This window comes from Rhineura floridana, chromosome 5 (genome assembly GCF_030035675.1).
Source record: "Rhineura floridana isolate rRhiFlo1 chromosome 5, rRhiFlo1.hap2, whole genome shotgun sequence".
NCBI classification, from domain to species: Eukaryota; Metazoa; Chordata; class Lepidosauria; order Squamata; family Rhineuridae; genus Rhineura; species Rhineura floridana.
In genome coordinates this window covers 131,681,457-131,695,677 of record NC_084484.1, presented here as the reverse complement: position 1 = coordinate 131,695,677, position 14,221 = coordinate 131,681,457, and the positions used below count along the sequence as shown (strand labels likewise).

The 14,221-nt window shown below is 43.3% G+C and overlaps 1 protein-coding gene across 1 annotated transcript in view; it reads left to right on the top strand.

Moving 5' to 3' along the window:
• The window catches only part of LOC133385931 (OX-2 membrane glycoprotein-like), a 46,773-nt gene that overhangs the window by 13,292 nt on the left and 19,260 nt on the right, over positions 1 to 14,221 (top strand). The window contains exons 3-4 of the mRNA XM_061629519.1: positions 3,470 to 3,793; positions 7,366 to 7,635. Coding sequence (XP_061485503.1) covers positions 3,470 to 3,793; positions 7,366 to 7,635 — 594 coding nt within the window. The remainder of the gene's footprint in view (positions 1 to 3,469; positions 3,794 to 7,365; positions 7,636 to 14,221) is intronic.

The window sequence follows — 14,221 nt, the reverse complement described above, 5'->3', positions numbered from 1 at the left end:
CGACTAGCATTAGCTCTCTGGGCGGTGAACAACAGAATATAAAAATACAAAACATCTCAGATCTCATAATAAATACAGGATAAACATATATAAAACAATAAATCAAAAACAATTACAACAAAATTTAAAACTAAAACGAGTTACATATTAAAACGCCATAGCAAAGAGGCAAGTCTTAACCTGGCACCGAAAGGAGATCAATGTCGGCGCCATACGCACCTCTTCGGGGAGACTGTTCCACAGTTCGGGGGCCACCACTGAGAAGGCCCTAGATCTTGTCACCGTCCTCCGAGCCTCGCTATGAGATGGAACTCGGAGGAGGGCCTTCGATGTGGAGCGTAGTGTACGAGCAGGTTCATATCGGGAGAGGCGTTCCAATAGGTATTGTGGTCCCGTGCCGTATAGGGCTTTATAGGTCAAAACCAACACTTTGAATCTAGCCCGGAAGCATATTGGCAGCCAGTGCAAATGAGCCAGAACAGGTGTTATGTGTTCCGACCGCCTGGTCCCCGTTATTAATCTGGCCGCTGCATTTTGGACAAGCTGTAGTTTCCGAACTGTCTTCAAAGGCAGCCCTACGTAGAGCGCATTGCAGTAGTCCAGTCGTGAGGTTACCAGAGCATGTACAACTGATGTTAGGTCCTCCCTGCTCAGATAGGGACGTAGCTGGGCTACCAGCCGAAGCTGGTAGAAAGCATTCCGTGCCACCGATGCCACTTGGGCCTCAAGTGACAGGGAAGGATCTAAAAGAACCCCCAGACTACGAACCCGGTCCTTTAGGGGGAGTGTAACCCAATCCAGGACAGGGTGTATATCCACCATCTGATCCGGGAAACCGTTCACCAGCAGCATCTCAGTCTTGTCTGGATTGATCCTCAGTTTGTTAGCTCTCATCCAGTCCATTATCGCAGTCAGGCAATGGTTCAGCACATCGACAGCCTCACCTGAGGGGGATGACATCCTACTGTGTAAGGTGTGGCGCTATTGTGGGACCCCAAGGGGTATTGATCGGGCATGCAAGAAGGTCAGATCAGGTTGGCTCTCCTTGGACAAGGGGATTTAGTTATTCAACATCCAGACATAAGTCATGACAGGGTTGAACTTTATAGGCCTGATGGCGTTCACCTGACTGATGCGGGTAACGACATTTTTTTGGCAGATCTGCAGAGGTTTCTGCGAGGTTTAGTCCTAAGCAGTGGGCTAAAAGGTATCTAAATAGAGATTTGGCACCCTTTTGTGGCAGGAAGGTGTGGGAAGGGAAGCTGGTAAGTACAGCTAGGTGGCACCCTTAGGCACCTTTGGTGGTGATTGGCGGATCCAGAGGCCTGCCCTTCAGAGCTGTATGGCTTGGAGGCAGGATATGGGCTGCCTTTGGAGCCAACTTAGCTCATCCACCTGGAGTTGTATGGCCCGGAGGGTGGTGATGTGGAAAGGCCCCCCTACTCACCCTAGAGGTGAGGCAGGGGTAGGAGCAAGCAGAATGGCTCGCCCTTGCCCAGGCAAGAGTGGTCACCCAATAACTGTCATTAGATACATCAATTATAACCTAGCTCCTGCACCTGTGTTTTACCTCTGCAGGTTATTTTAAGGGGTAAGGTTAAAGTTTAATAAAGTGGCTCTTAGTTCAACCCAGCCTTTGTGTCTGTGTGTTTATTTCAACCCTCAGCCACAAACTGCAGAGGAAAAGAGGGAAAACCCTCAAAGTGCCTAGCCAGCAAACAGCCAAAAATAAAATCAAAAGTGGTTTTATTGCTGCCCAACACATTTCAGGTGAGCAAGACCCTTTATCAAGGGCAATCTATAAAAGCATACATATAAGCATTAAAATTGATTATCAAACATACTATAAATAATAATACATTCATTTTTTTTGCTTGGTTTAGGTTCATTTTTGGAAGAGAAGCCCTGTTAGAATCTTCTGTTTTGGGCTGATGTATTATTCACATGTGAATTTTTTAAGTGAAGTTTTAGTTTGTATGATGTTCTATCCCAGTTGTCCCTTTTTCCTTATTGATTAGAGCTTCTGTAGCCAGTGTTCAGCAAATCACAAAATTGTTTATTTTTAATAGATTAATATATAAATGTATTATTATTTATAGTATGTTTGATAATCAATTTTAACGCTGTTTATATGTATGCTTTTACAGATTCCCCTTGATAAAGCATCTTGTCATCTGAAACGCATCGGGCAGCAATACAACCACTTTTGCTTTTATTTTTGGCTGGCTAGGCACTTTAAGGGTTTTCCCTCTTTTCATCTCTGGTACATTTGGGGTGCCTCCTTCCTTGCTTTCCCGTGTAATCTCACATAGCCATCTCCTTAAAGGGATAGTAATCCCATTGTTTATGCAGTGCTATTTAAAGTTTGGGTAATTAAGTGAAGCCATAAGCATTATAAGTAATCTTTCAAACAAACCTTATAGTTCATTAATATTAAGAATAAGCTTAAATATACATTGTCTTTCACTTTTAATCTAGTACTCAGGTCTGTTTTGTGCCACATTCATGCATAGTTTCTGAAATATTTTGTATAAGAAAATGTAAAGGTTTGAGTTACATAATAGCAAGAAGGGAAAATGTATATAATAGTCAAATGTGTTTTAGTTTTTTTAATGAAGGGTAGCATTAAAAAAATCACAATATATTAGTGTCTGATAGTAAAAGCACATCTAAGTCATCCATGTAATAGGTGGCTAGATGATGAGTTAATAGGATGCAGGCCTGGGCCGATATAGAGCTTTCAAATTCTTTTTTCAAAGATAAGGTAGAAGTAAGAGGAAGTGACCTTTCCTGTTTTTTGTTATTATAGATAGAGATGAAAGGCTGTATCCTCAGGTGTGCAGTGAGTGAAGTACGGGAAAAGAGTTTACATGGTATTGGCGTATTGTAGACTTGAGCCTTAAACTTGACTTGAATCTTGGAAATATTTAACCTAAACTTGACTAGAGCTTTCAAAAAATGAAACCTTACCATATAGGCTGTCTGGGGTGGTAAGGTTTCTATTCAAGGCACTGGGGTAAGTCAAAGACAGGCGCTTCAGGCAAGTAAAACAGTTTCTTTTATTATCCTCACCCTATTTGGCTTACTGAGAATGTTTCTGTCTGCTCCTGCTGAACTGACTTGCTCCATTTTGCCTAAGGCAAAATGTTAAAGAAGCAACAACAACAAAAATAAAAAACCCATAGCTACCTTGTGAGGTTAAATAAGATATGCAGCAACCCCTTCCCCAAAATCTTGGAGAAATTTCTTGTCCTTCCCATGAATTTTTGGGAAGGCTTCATTTTGCCTTCACCTACCCAAGGAATGATAAAAAAGAGCATTTCAAAATGATCAGCAAGCTCTTATCAGTGCATGAGTACTAAAAGAGCAGAGTAGGAACTTTCTTATAAAGAAATGTTTGCCTTGGCTCCAAGAAATTTGTAAGTATACAACAGAAGAGGTAGCTATTCATTATTCTGTCTTGCCACAGGTGCCATATTGACAAACAACGCAGAGGTGGAGCTGGGTGGCAATGCTACCTTGAGATGTACCCTGACAAACCATCAATTTAAGACTATTCAAGTTTCATGGCAGAAAGCGATTAATCAAAACTTTGTAAATATGGCAGTGTACTACAACGAAACATTTATTGCTGATTCATACAAAGGTCGGATCAATTTTACCATAATAGAAGTTAATGATACTGCCATCACCTTCTGGAATGTTAGCACCCAAGAAAACGGCTGTTACCGATGCATATTTAACACCTTTCCTGGAGGAGCCTTTGAGGGGGACAGCTGTCTTTCTGTTTATGGTGAGTCTTCCCATATTAAAACAGCATGAGCAGAGCATTTCTCTGAATAGGGAATTGCCTCCACATTGAGAACAAATATGCTATTTTTATGCTGTCTTGCCACTACCTGCTAGGCTGTCACTATTTTACAGATGCGATTGAATTTCATTTTTCCAAATTCAGATTGTGCAGTGAATGTGGATTTGGTTGCTCTTGTGCAACAAACCCACTCCCCTACCCCAAAAGTGTTTAATCTGATTAATTTTGCTAGACTTCCTTTGCTCATTTTAGGATTGTTCTATGTTCATGTAACCATTCCTATGTGAAAACCTTTTTCCTAAGGACAATCTTTTTATTTATCTATTTTTAGTAAACATTTAATCCTGGGTCATAAAACCTTGTGGTTTCTATTAATTTTCCCAACCCACACCTAAGAGCCAAACCTCATATGAGCAAGAGGTGTTTCTCAAGGAGACACAAGGAAGTTTTAGGCTGTTTGGTGGAGGCAGCCTGGGTTAGATAAAGACATTTGGTGCAAGCTAGAAGTTCACAGGGAGGAAAGGCAAACAGACACTGGGGGACACTGCTTGGCCTGCTCTCCCTCCCTCACATGGGCCAGGGTGAAGCTGGGGACCTATGACAGAAATGACTCCAGGTTTTGGTTTAATATTACCAGTTAGGGCTTTTGGCTAGATGATGTGTTTTCCTGAAAAACTATATTGGCGGCCACAGGGAGGATGTAGGCATACAAGTAGTAGACTTGGGGGCTTCCAGATTGTCACTATTTTCAAGTGGAATTCAATCACATACTGGCAAATTCATGCTGTTCAATTAAAGTTGATTTGGAGCTCTTTCACAACAAACCTGCTCCCCCCCCCAAAAAAAGCAGACTTTTTGCAATAAGGAAACTGACAAGAAAATTCAATAGAAAGTGTGAGATAACATCCGCAGCAGTGTTTCTATTCCTCTTGGGCTGTTTTTATCCTTTGCCATCAAGTACTCAAGAAAAAGAAGAAAAAATAGCCACTATGATTGTCAGTGTAGTGAGTGCTTTGAAAGAGTAAAGGGTAACTTAGGGTAGCAATTTTTTCAGATCCCTTTAAGTTATCTCTTTATTTCACCCTTCAGCAATAAGCACCCAGTCCTTCTCTACTCATCATAATAAATGCAGAATAAACACAACTCTTACTTCTTAATGCAGCTAAACAAACATGCTACTTTATTGCTAGCTGGATAGAGAACACAAGTGAAACTGAACTGAAAATCAGGGCAAAGGAAAGTCCAAGTGGCAGAGTCTAAGGGCTCATCCAGACGACTGCAAAATGTGTGACACGCCCGCTATGTGTGTTCATTATTTTTCGGTCGTCCAAATGACGTCTCGCGCTGTTATGCATTTTCGCGGGTTAAATCCGCTCCTTGCAATACCGGCAAAAATGCGATTTGCTGTTTAAAATCGGGAATCATCCGCTGTGCCTTCAGGAGTTAGGATGCAATACTGCGGACTTTACAGCTGATGGGCGGTTCTTGGGCGTTTCCCCTTGCCCCTTCTCCTCATTCCAGCCAATCACGTATCTGCATTTTGGGGAAGTGCGAGAATAAGCCCTGGAAAATTGAACCAATCATTGCAATGGTGGGGTGTTGGGGGAGGTGTCTGCAACTACTGCGCAGATGCATTTTATTTTTTGCCAGCCTGCAAACTGGGCGGCCACTCTGGGTGAGATCTGCAATGGACAGCAAACGAGAAAGGGGGGATGGTCAGTTTCAGCCTCCCTCCGAAAGCTTTGTCAATTTCATTCTACTTGCTGGGGTTTTTGCTTCAAATCAGAAAAGCATACATTCCTTTAAGTGTAATATCACAAATACAAACAAGAAAAGGGCTTCTGGTCAGTTTCAAGCCTGCTCCCAAAGCTTTGTCAATTTCATTCTCCATGGGAAGGAAAGGGAGAAGGAGGGGTGTGTGACACGTTTCTTGCTTTTTTGGAGAAATAAGTGCAATTGCCAGCGTGTGTATCTCCTTAAATATCAATAAAAGCAGAAAAGCATACATTCATTTAAGCATAATATCGCAAATACAAACAAGGCAGACGTGAAACCGACCAGCAGCCTTTACTTCTGAGGCGAGAACTCCTTTACAGCCATATTGTGCTTCGTTGCAAAGGGGGAGAGGAGCATACGTAATTTTTTTGCTGACCAATTGGTTGATAGGGGAAGGTTTTAGAGGCGGAGCTTGGAAAAAGCGAAAAGAATGTAGGGGTCTTACCGCTGCGTGTGCGGGTGCAAAAAAAGGTTTTTTTAATTGGGAAAGAGCGAACTAAAAGGCAAAGTGAGGACTATCAGATGACAAACCGAATATGGAAACCGTGGATTATTCCGCTCCATTTGGATAAGCCCTAACTCTAGCACATAATACAAAGTTATAATATTTAATTCTTCAAGGGTTATGTTACTAAAATACAGGGTTTTTTCAGGATTACTCGGTAATTATAGGGTAATTATAGGGTGAAAATCACCCTCAGTCAGGGGAGTCTTGAGTGAGCAGACTTTGGGGAGCTCTTCCAGATGAGGCTTTTGTTGTGCTCTAGCCCTGCGTTGTTCACTGATTTTTTCCCCAGAAGGTCTTATTCTTAAAATGTTCCTGTTCTTAAAACAAGCTGCCATTCTTTAAATGGAGGCTGTCATTGTCTGTCATGTCTCAAAAAGTCTTTTTTAAAAAATACCGGGGGGGGCAGCACACCCATTCCCCCTCCCCCAGCTACAAGTCTGTGTCCAGATGTTGTTGGACTACAACTCCCATCATCCCTAACCATTAGTATGCTGACAGGAGAGAATGGGAGTTGGAGTCCAGCAACATCTGGAGGGCCACTGATTCCCCATCCCTGGCTTAAACACTAACACATAGGCAAAGTCCACTGCTTCCACATGGAGGGGAGGGAAATAATATGTAAGATGCCCCAGAGCCCCAAAATTGAGCTTCATATCTGACCTCAGTCTGCCTCAAAACTGCGTGCTTGCCCTTTTGTTTCCTTGTGTGTAGACACCTGGATTACAGCATTCATTAGCTGGAAGGATCTGCCCCCTTCTCTGATTATTCTTCCTGTTCAGAACATTCCCAAAAAGATTCTGTTAACAATTGGCTAATTAATTAGTTCACATGGCAAAGTATCCCTGGACTATTAACAAGTCAATGGCTCTGGCCACGTATGCTGATAGGAAACCTGTAACAGTATTTTGTAAAACGGAACAAAAAACAACCCATTGTGTCCTAAGTTACAATATAGGGTTCAGGTTTTTAGCCAGATGAACTGGATATTGCAGTGTAGGATGCTGGGCTTTTCCATACGTATGGAGTGTTGAATAACATATTTACTAGGAAGGAGAGTCAGTATATCACAGGGCACAATGTTACAGTATGATTGCCCCAAAGTTAACATAACCTTCTTAATGATCTCTGTCATCTAGTCTACCTCTCATTCAAAAATTTACAGTTTATCTTGCTGACTCTCTCAATGATATTAGGATATTTTCATCTTCATTTTGTTGCTGAACTGAGATCCTCATGGTGAACGGTTTTGTTGCTGTCATTTGTGTCGCAGACAACCTCAACACATTTTTACACTACACTGTCTCTGATGGACACTTGAATGCCACCTGCTTAGCAACGGGCTTCCCACGTCCCAATATCTCATGGATTGCTCCAGGAGCTGAAAAGAATGAGCATGAGATCGCAAATCCCAATGGCACAGTATCTGTCACAAGCAAAATCCTTGTCAATACCTCAAGTAGCCATTTTGGACAAGAGCTCATCTGCAAAGTTACACACAGAGGAAAAGAGACTGATATCAAAGTCCCAGTAAAAAAAAGAGGTAAGTTTATTAGAGTATGTAGACACAACTTTCTTTTTGAAAATCCAATGATTTCTTTTGTTCCATCAAGGAAGGGGAATCTGCGACCTTTCAGATAATGCTGGCCATGCTGCCTGTGTTGTGGAAAATAACCACTCTGAGTTTAGCAGTTACAAGTCTTTATTAACCAATGTATTGGGGACATTCCATCAAGCCATCATAGGACTGAGGAACTCTCCGAGGAAAAGTTAGCACTCATATTTATATTCATTTAAAAGCACAGCATTGTTTTTATGGAACTTACAGCAATGAGAAAACATCCCCATCCGTTATTTTCCTTTCACTGTCCCTGAAGCTCTGGCAGTTTCCCTCCTTCCTCCTCCCTGCCTTGAGGCTGCCTGTTTCTGTAAATAACAGTTTCTAAGAAGGGCCTTGGAAGGGAGCTGGGGCCTACTTTTTCCTTTGTTTTCCTAAATTGGTTAACACAAGTTTTATGCTGAACTTATATTTCTAAATCCAAATTACCTGAGGCTGATGGGAATTGGAGTCCAACAACATATTAGAGGGCCACAGGTTCCCCATCCCTGTGTTAAACTATGATAAGTTGAATTCTCGAGAGTGGAAAAATATGATTATTGTAACAATTATCAATTGCGGTCGATGGGCAAAATAATATGCAGACAACAGCAGCTATGGTTGAACAAAGGGACACTTTATTAAATTATAACCAAAACTTTTAAAGCGACCTGCAGAGGTGAAACCTAATTGCGGGAATTAACTATAGGCAAGCAGCTTGCCCTACAGCTCTCGGGCGACCAGCCCCTGCTGGAGCCAAGGACAAGCCCCTTTTGCTTACCCCCTGCCCTGGCCACACCTTGTAGGTGAGTAGGGAGGCCTTCCCATGTCACCAACCCCCCGGGGCCGTAGAACCCTTGGGTGGATGAGGTAAGTTGGCCCCAAAAGCAGCCCATATCCTGCCCTCAGGCCGTAAACCCCTGAGAGACAGGCCTCCAGAAGCACCAATCGCCTCCAAAGGTGCCTAAGGGAGCCACCTAGATGTCGTTGCCTATTTCCCTTCCCACACTTTACTGCCATAAAAGGGGGACAAATCTCTATTTAGTCCCCCTTTTCCCCACTGCGTAGAAGAACTTCCAGCAGACTCCTCTGCAGGTCTTGCAAAAATATGTCATTCCCTGTATCCGACAGGTAAATGCCATCGGCCCTGTAAAGTTCAGCCCTAGCATGCTGTATGAGTGGATGGGAAATGGGCAACCTACCATCCCCAAGAAGAGCCAACTGAATCTGTCGGTTGACCCTCTTCTGTGCCCAGTCTATTCTCCTGGTGTTCCAAACACCACGCCACTCTCTGCATGGAAGGATGTCTGACCAAAGCAGACAAACTGAAGGCCAACACTGCCTTATAAATTGCATGTCTTCACATGCCTGAACAGTAAGGGCCCTGCCCTTGAGTAAGCCCAGGTCATTACCACCCAGGTGAATGACCAAAATGCACAGAACTGCCCGCACTAACCCTTGCTGGAACAGGGTGGGTAGGAGCCCATCCCAGTGCATCCCTCGCTGGCCAAGCCATTGTATGGTAGCTCGTTGGCTGAGCCCCAGCTGCAAGCCCATTCGAGACAACGCGGCCCTACGGCCCGCCCAGAAAATCATGCTGTGGCCGCAGATTAGGATGCGCTTCCACTCCGTCCCCATTCAGCAGCCTGCCAAAACAAAGCAACATCATTAGGCTCCCGTATTACCAGGCCTTTTCAAAGGGTGAACATAAGTCTTATAGGCCCCTGAAGTCCACCTTCCAACAGCCTGCAACTTGGCCCGTGGGAATCAAAGCCCGGCTGCTGTAGAGGCAGCCCCAATTCTAAAAGGGTGGGTCCCAAATCCCGATGGGTCCACTCCAAGCCTTTGCAGGGCCATCTTAGTAAGTGCCCAGAATTGGTATTTAGTAAGGGGAGATCCATTTCCATGAATAAATAGATATCCATTCCTCGCTCCCCTAACTTTGAGAAAGGCTTGCAGGGCCAAGACCGGGCAAATGTGTGGCAAAGGGGAAGGGGCTAAAATGATGGTCCACCCCCTACCCCTCTGGTCAGTTTTGGACTTACGCAGCATAATGCAAGTGCCACCCGGTTTCATAACGATATCCAAAATTAAAAGGGCACACTGGGAATGGTCCAGCTTAGCCCCAGCCATTACTTCCCCAATTCTAAATGCCCCCCAAAACAGCGTAAGGGACATAGCCCTAAATAGTTGTACTTCGTGTCGGTGTGTGCGTATAGAGATCATACAAGGAAGAAGTTCTAGGGACGCATAGATCAGTAAATAAGCCAGGCCAGGCAAGTTTCTTGTAAGAGTCTTTACTGACAAAAATCCTAAAGCACAGTTCTCTCTCTCCAAACTACTTTCCCCCACACCAGAGCTTCTGCAAGTTCCTTCTTATCTACTTGCCCACCAGCTGCTGACCTTGGCAAACTTGGCGCTCTGTTCTGCTCTGCTTAACCCGTTTATTGCAGGTTTCCTTTTCTCACTAAAAATCCCTGTCTGTGAGTCTCATAGCTTGCTTTACTGAACAACAGCCCCCACCTGAGACTCAAAGATTACAAAACTACATGTCATTGTTACTTTTATACATTCTTAACTTGTCATTTCAATACACATCAGTACATGTTTCCTTACAGTATCTATTTACATTTCCATTTCAGTTTTTTTTCTTTATTCATACAAGTTTTACAGAGTTTTGTTCACTTTTATATGATAACACTCATTTATGTTTCATTCTTCAATACAGTATTTCCACATGAGATCCATTGTTTCTTTGTCTATTGGCCCTTCTTTTTCCCATTCTACAGGATATTCATCTGTCTCATCATTCTTTTGTGTAACGTTAAATGTGAATCTATGAGGTGGTTTTCCTTTCGTTTTTCTTTCTGACCGTCTAACAGTATCTATTTCCATTTCTTCCTCACTTTCAATTTTACTTGGTCCTGCACCTGTGTCTGCACTTGTTCCTGCACTAGTACCTGGCACCTCTTTATCTTGCATTGCTATGTCTTCATTCCTCAGTCTTTTCACAGTCCGTTTGCCACTTTGAATTAAATCAGTCAATGCGGTTCTTAATGGTATTTGATGCCCAAAAGGAACATCTGCTGCTTCCTGCTTGCTTTCACCCTCAAGTATTACTGTTTGACTGTCTCTCCAAGGTTTATCTATTACCTTTATGCTTCTACTTAACACTACTTGTTGTTTCTCAGGCAACCAAATTCTATAATATGAATTCTGAAATCCCAAAATACGACCTGCCTGAGCTCTTGAAGCTAATTTACCATGTCTTTTCTGCTTTGACACATGCACCCAGCATTTTGCTCCAAAATGCTCTATGTGTTTTACCCTGGGCTTTCTTCCAGTCAATTTCTCATATGGAGACATGCCTATTACTCTGTGCATAAGGCGGTTCTGAATGTAAGCAGTGTACAGAATACATTCACCCCAATAGGTGTTATTCATATCTGCATCAGCCAGCATGGCTCTCATTGAATCCTGCAGTGACCGGTTCCTCCTCTCTGCAGTTCCGTTGGAGGATGGGCTGAAGGGAGCAGTGAGACTTTGTATTATTCCCTTCTTTTCCAAATATGTTTTAAATGAATTACTGGTAAATTCCCCACCTTGATCTGATTTGATATTTTTGATAACAACCCCATATTGTGTCTCTGTCCTCTGTATAAATGCCTTTAATTTATCTTCTGCTTCACTTTTCTTTTTCAATAAGAATACATGTGTAAATCTGGAAAAATCATCTACAATCACTAAATAGAATCTTGCCCCACCTTTTGAACACTGGAAAGGTCCAGCCAAATCCACATGTATAAGCTGATAGGGTTTAGTGGTAGTACTTTCACAGCTCTTATTTACAGGAGTCACAGTCATTTTTGTTTTATAGCATACCTCACATTCATCCACATGCTCACAATGCGTTAGTTCCAAATCTTGACTATGCTTTGGAGTATTTTTCACTTTCTCAAAATGTGCGTGCCCTAATTTTCTGTGCCATTCATGTATGCAGTTTTCGTGTTTGTTTTTATTTACTCCTATCCAGGCACACGCGGGTTTATCAAGCTTGCTCTCTACCATAAACATTTGGTTCTGTAACTTCCCTTGCATACAGATTTCACCATCTTTTCTCACAAAACATCTATCCCCTTCAAATGTAATTTTACAACCTATTTGAGCTAGTTTGCGTACTGATAGAATGTTATATTTTAAACCAGAAACTAATAACACATCTGTCAATATAGTTCCCAAATTACTTAACCTGAGCGTGCCTCTTGCAATTGCGTCCTGAGTCGATCCGTCAGCCAGATAAATCTTCTCCTGCACTGGCTTTGATGTGTAAAATAAACTAGAGTCTGTGATCAGGCAATTTGACGCTCCGCTGTCTAACAGCCATTTAGAGTTAATTAGTTTATTGTCCTCCTTAGTAACAAAGTTCACGCTTGTTCTCTGACGTCCAAAGTCCCTGTTATTTCTCTTCTTACTTAAACAATGTCTCTGTATATGTCCTCGGGACCCACAAAAATAACATATTTTATTCTCTTGCCTGTTTCTTTGATATTGATGTTGTTGTACAGCCTCAGTCTCTTTTAATTCAGTCTTCTTACTCTCTTGTCTCCTATTCCATTCTTGTTGAAGTTTTTGTTCTACAAAGTCCAAATTTAAAGTTCCGTCTGGTAAAGTTTCTAAGCTCGAGACCATTACATCCCATTTTCAATCAAATGAAGATAACAGTATATAGACCATCTGAATGTCACTATGATGCACTCCTCTTTCTTGAAGTTCAGCAAATAATCTACGAAATTCAGCCAGATGCTCTGTCATAGTCACTTCATCTGTAAAACGCATCTGATAAAGTTTCCGTGCTAAACACAGCCGGCTCCCTGCGGTTTGCTGCACATGAGCGGCCCTTAGCTTCTCCCACATTTGATTAGCTGTCGGCTCATTACTCACCAGCAACAGTTGAGAATCAGACAGCCCCAGAGTAATAAAAGCCTTTGCTTTCTCATCTTTCTTCGTCCACGCTGCTGAAGGAGCTGCCGGAGGGTGGTTTTCTACGACATCATTCAAATCTTCCTTAATCAGAACTGCTCTCATTCTCCATTTCCAGCTGGAGTAGTTTACAGCATTCAGTCTCTCCATCGGCATCCCGGATGACAGGTTTACAGCCATGTTGTCCACTCTTACTTGCCTCTTTCTTGCACTTTCTTTTCTCTGCAGCAACATCACTCGAACCCCTTACTTTGTATGATACGCTGGGCCCATAACCCCTGTCGGTGTGTGCGTATAGAGATCATACAAGGAAGAAGTTCTAGGGACGCATAGATCAGTAAATAAGCCAGGCCAGGCAAGTTTCTTGTAAGAGTCTTTACTGACAAAAATCCTAAAGCACAGTTCTCTCTCTCCAAACTACTTTCCCCCACACCAGAGCTTCTGCAAGTTCCTTCTTATCTACTTGCCCACCAGCTGCTGACCTTGGCAAACCTGGCGCTCTGTTCTGCTCTGCTTAACCCGTTTATTGCAGGTTTTCTTCTCTCACTAAAAATCCCTGTCTGTGAGTCTCATAGCTTGCTTTACTGAACAACACTTCGTGGCTGGAAGAGCATACTTCTGGCCACTGGGTCGTCAGTTCACCTAAAAGCTCTGGTGATCTAGGACTGCATTGATCAGGGGCAGCTGGGTGCTCTCTAGCCCATCCAGCCAACATACGTCGGACCCTAAAATCCGCCGAACGGTCCTGAAAACCCCATGCCTTGGCCATAAAGGAAAGTCCAGCTAACTTACCTTGTAAGGCTTGGACGGATAGGCCCTTCCTCCTGCCATCTACCAGGAATTCCAGCAGATGACTCACCAGAATGGGCCACTGGGGCATGTATCCCTTGCTGGCCCAAAATTCTTCAATTTCCCTACCTGCTCTTTCATAGCTGGCAAGCGTGCTGGGGGCAATGGATAGGCTTATGGCCCTCTCCGACTCTGCTCTCCAATCTCCCAAATTGCAGGGGGCATGGCATCCAGCTGAGCCCTGGCCAGCGGCGCCAGCTGACGGAAACCGTCCATCTGGTTCCATGACAGAGCATTAGCAACACTATTGTCAATGCCAGAAACATGCCGTGCCTGAAAAAGAACATTAAAACTCAGGCATTGGAGAACAAAAGCCCGGACAAGGCCCATAACCCTGGTGTTCCTGGATGTAAGCGAATTGATAACATGGACTGTGGCCTCGTTGTCACAGCAAAAATGGACAGTCGAGTTCTGAAGCCTCCCTGCCCATAAATGTGCTGCCAGCACAATCTGGAAGAATTCAAGAAAGGTGAGGTCTTTGTCCAGCCCTTCCTGAATCCAAGCCTGAGGCCATTGCCCATTGCACCAGGAAGACCCGAATATTACTCCAAATCCATAAGACCCTGATGCGTCAGAACAAGCTTGCATCTCTGCCTCTAGGAGCCGCTCCTGTCTCCAAAAGGAAACCCCATTGTAACTCTGCAAAAAGGAGGACCATACTGCTAGGTCGGCTTGCAAGGCTGCCGTAAACCTGAATCTATGC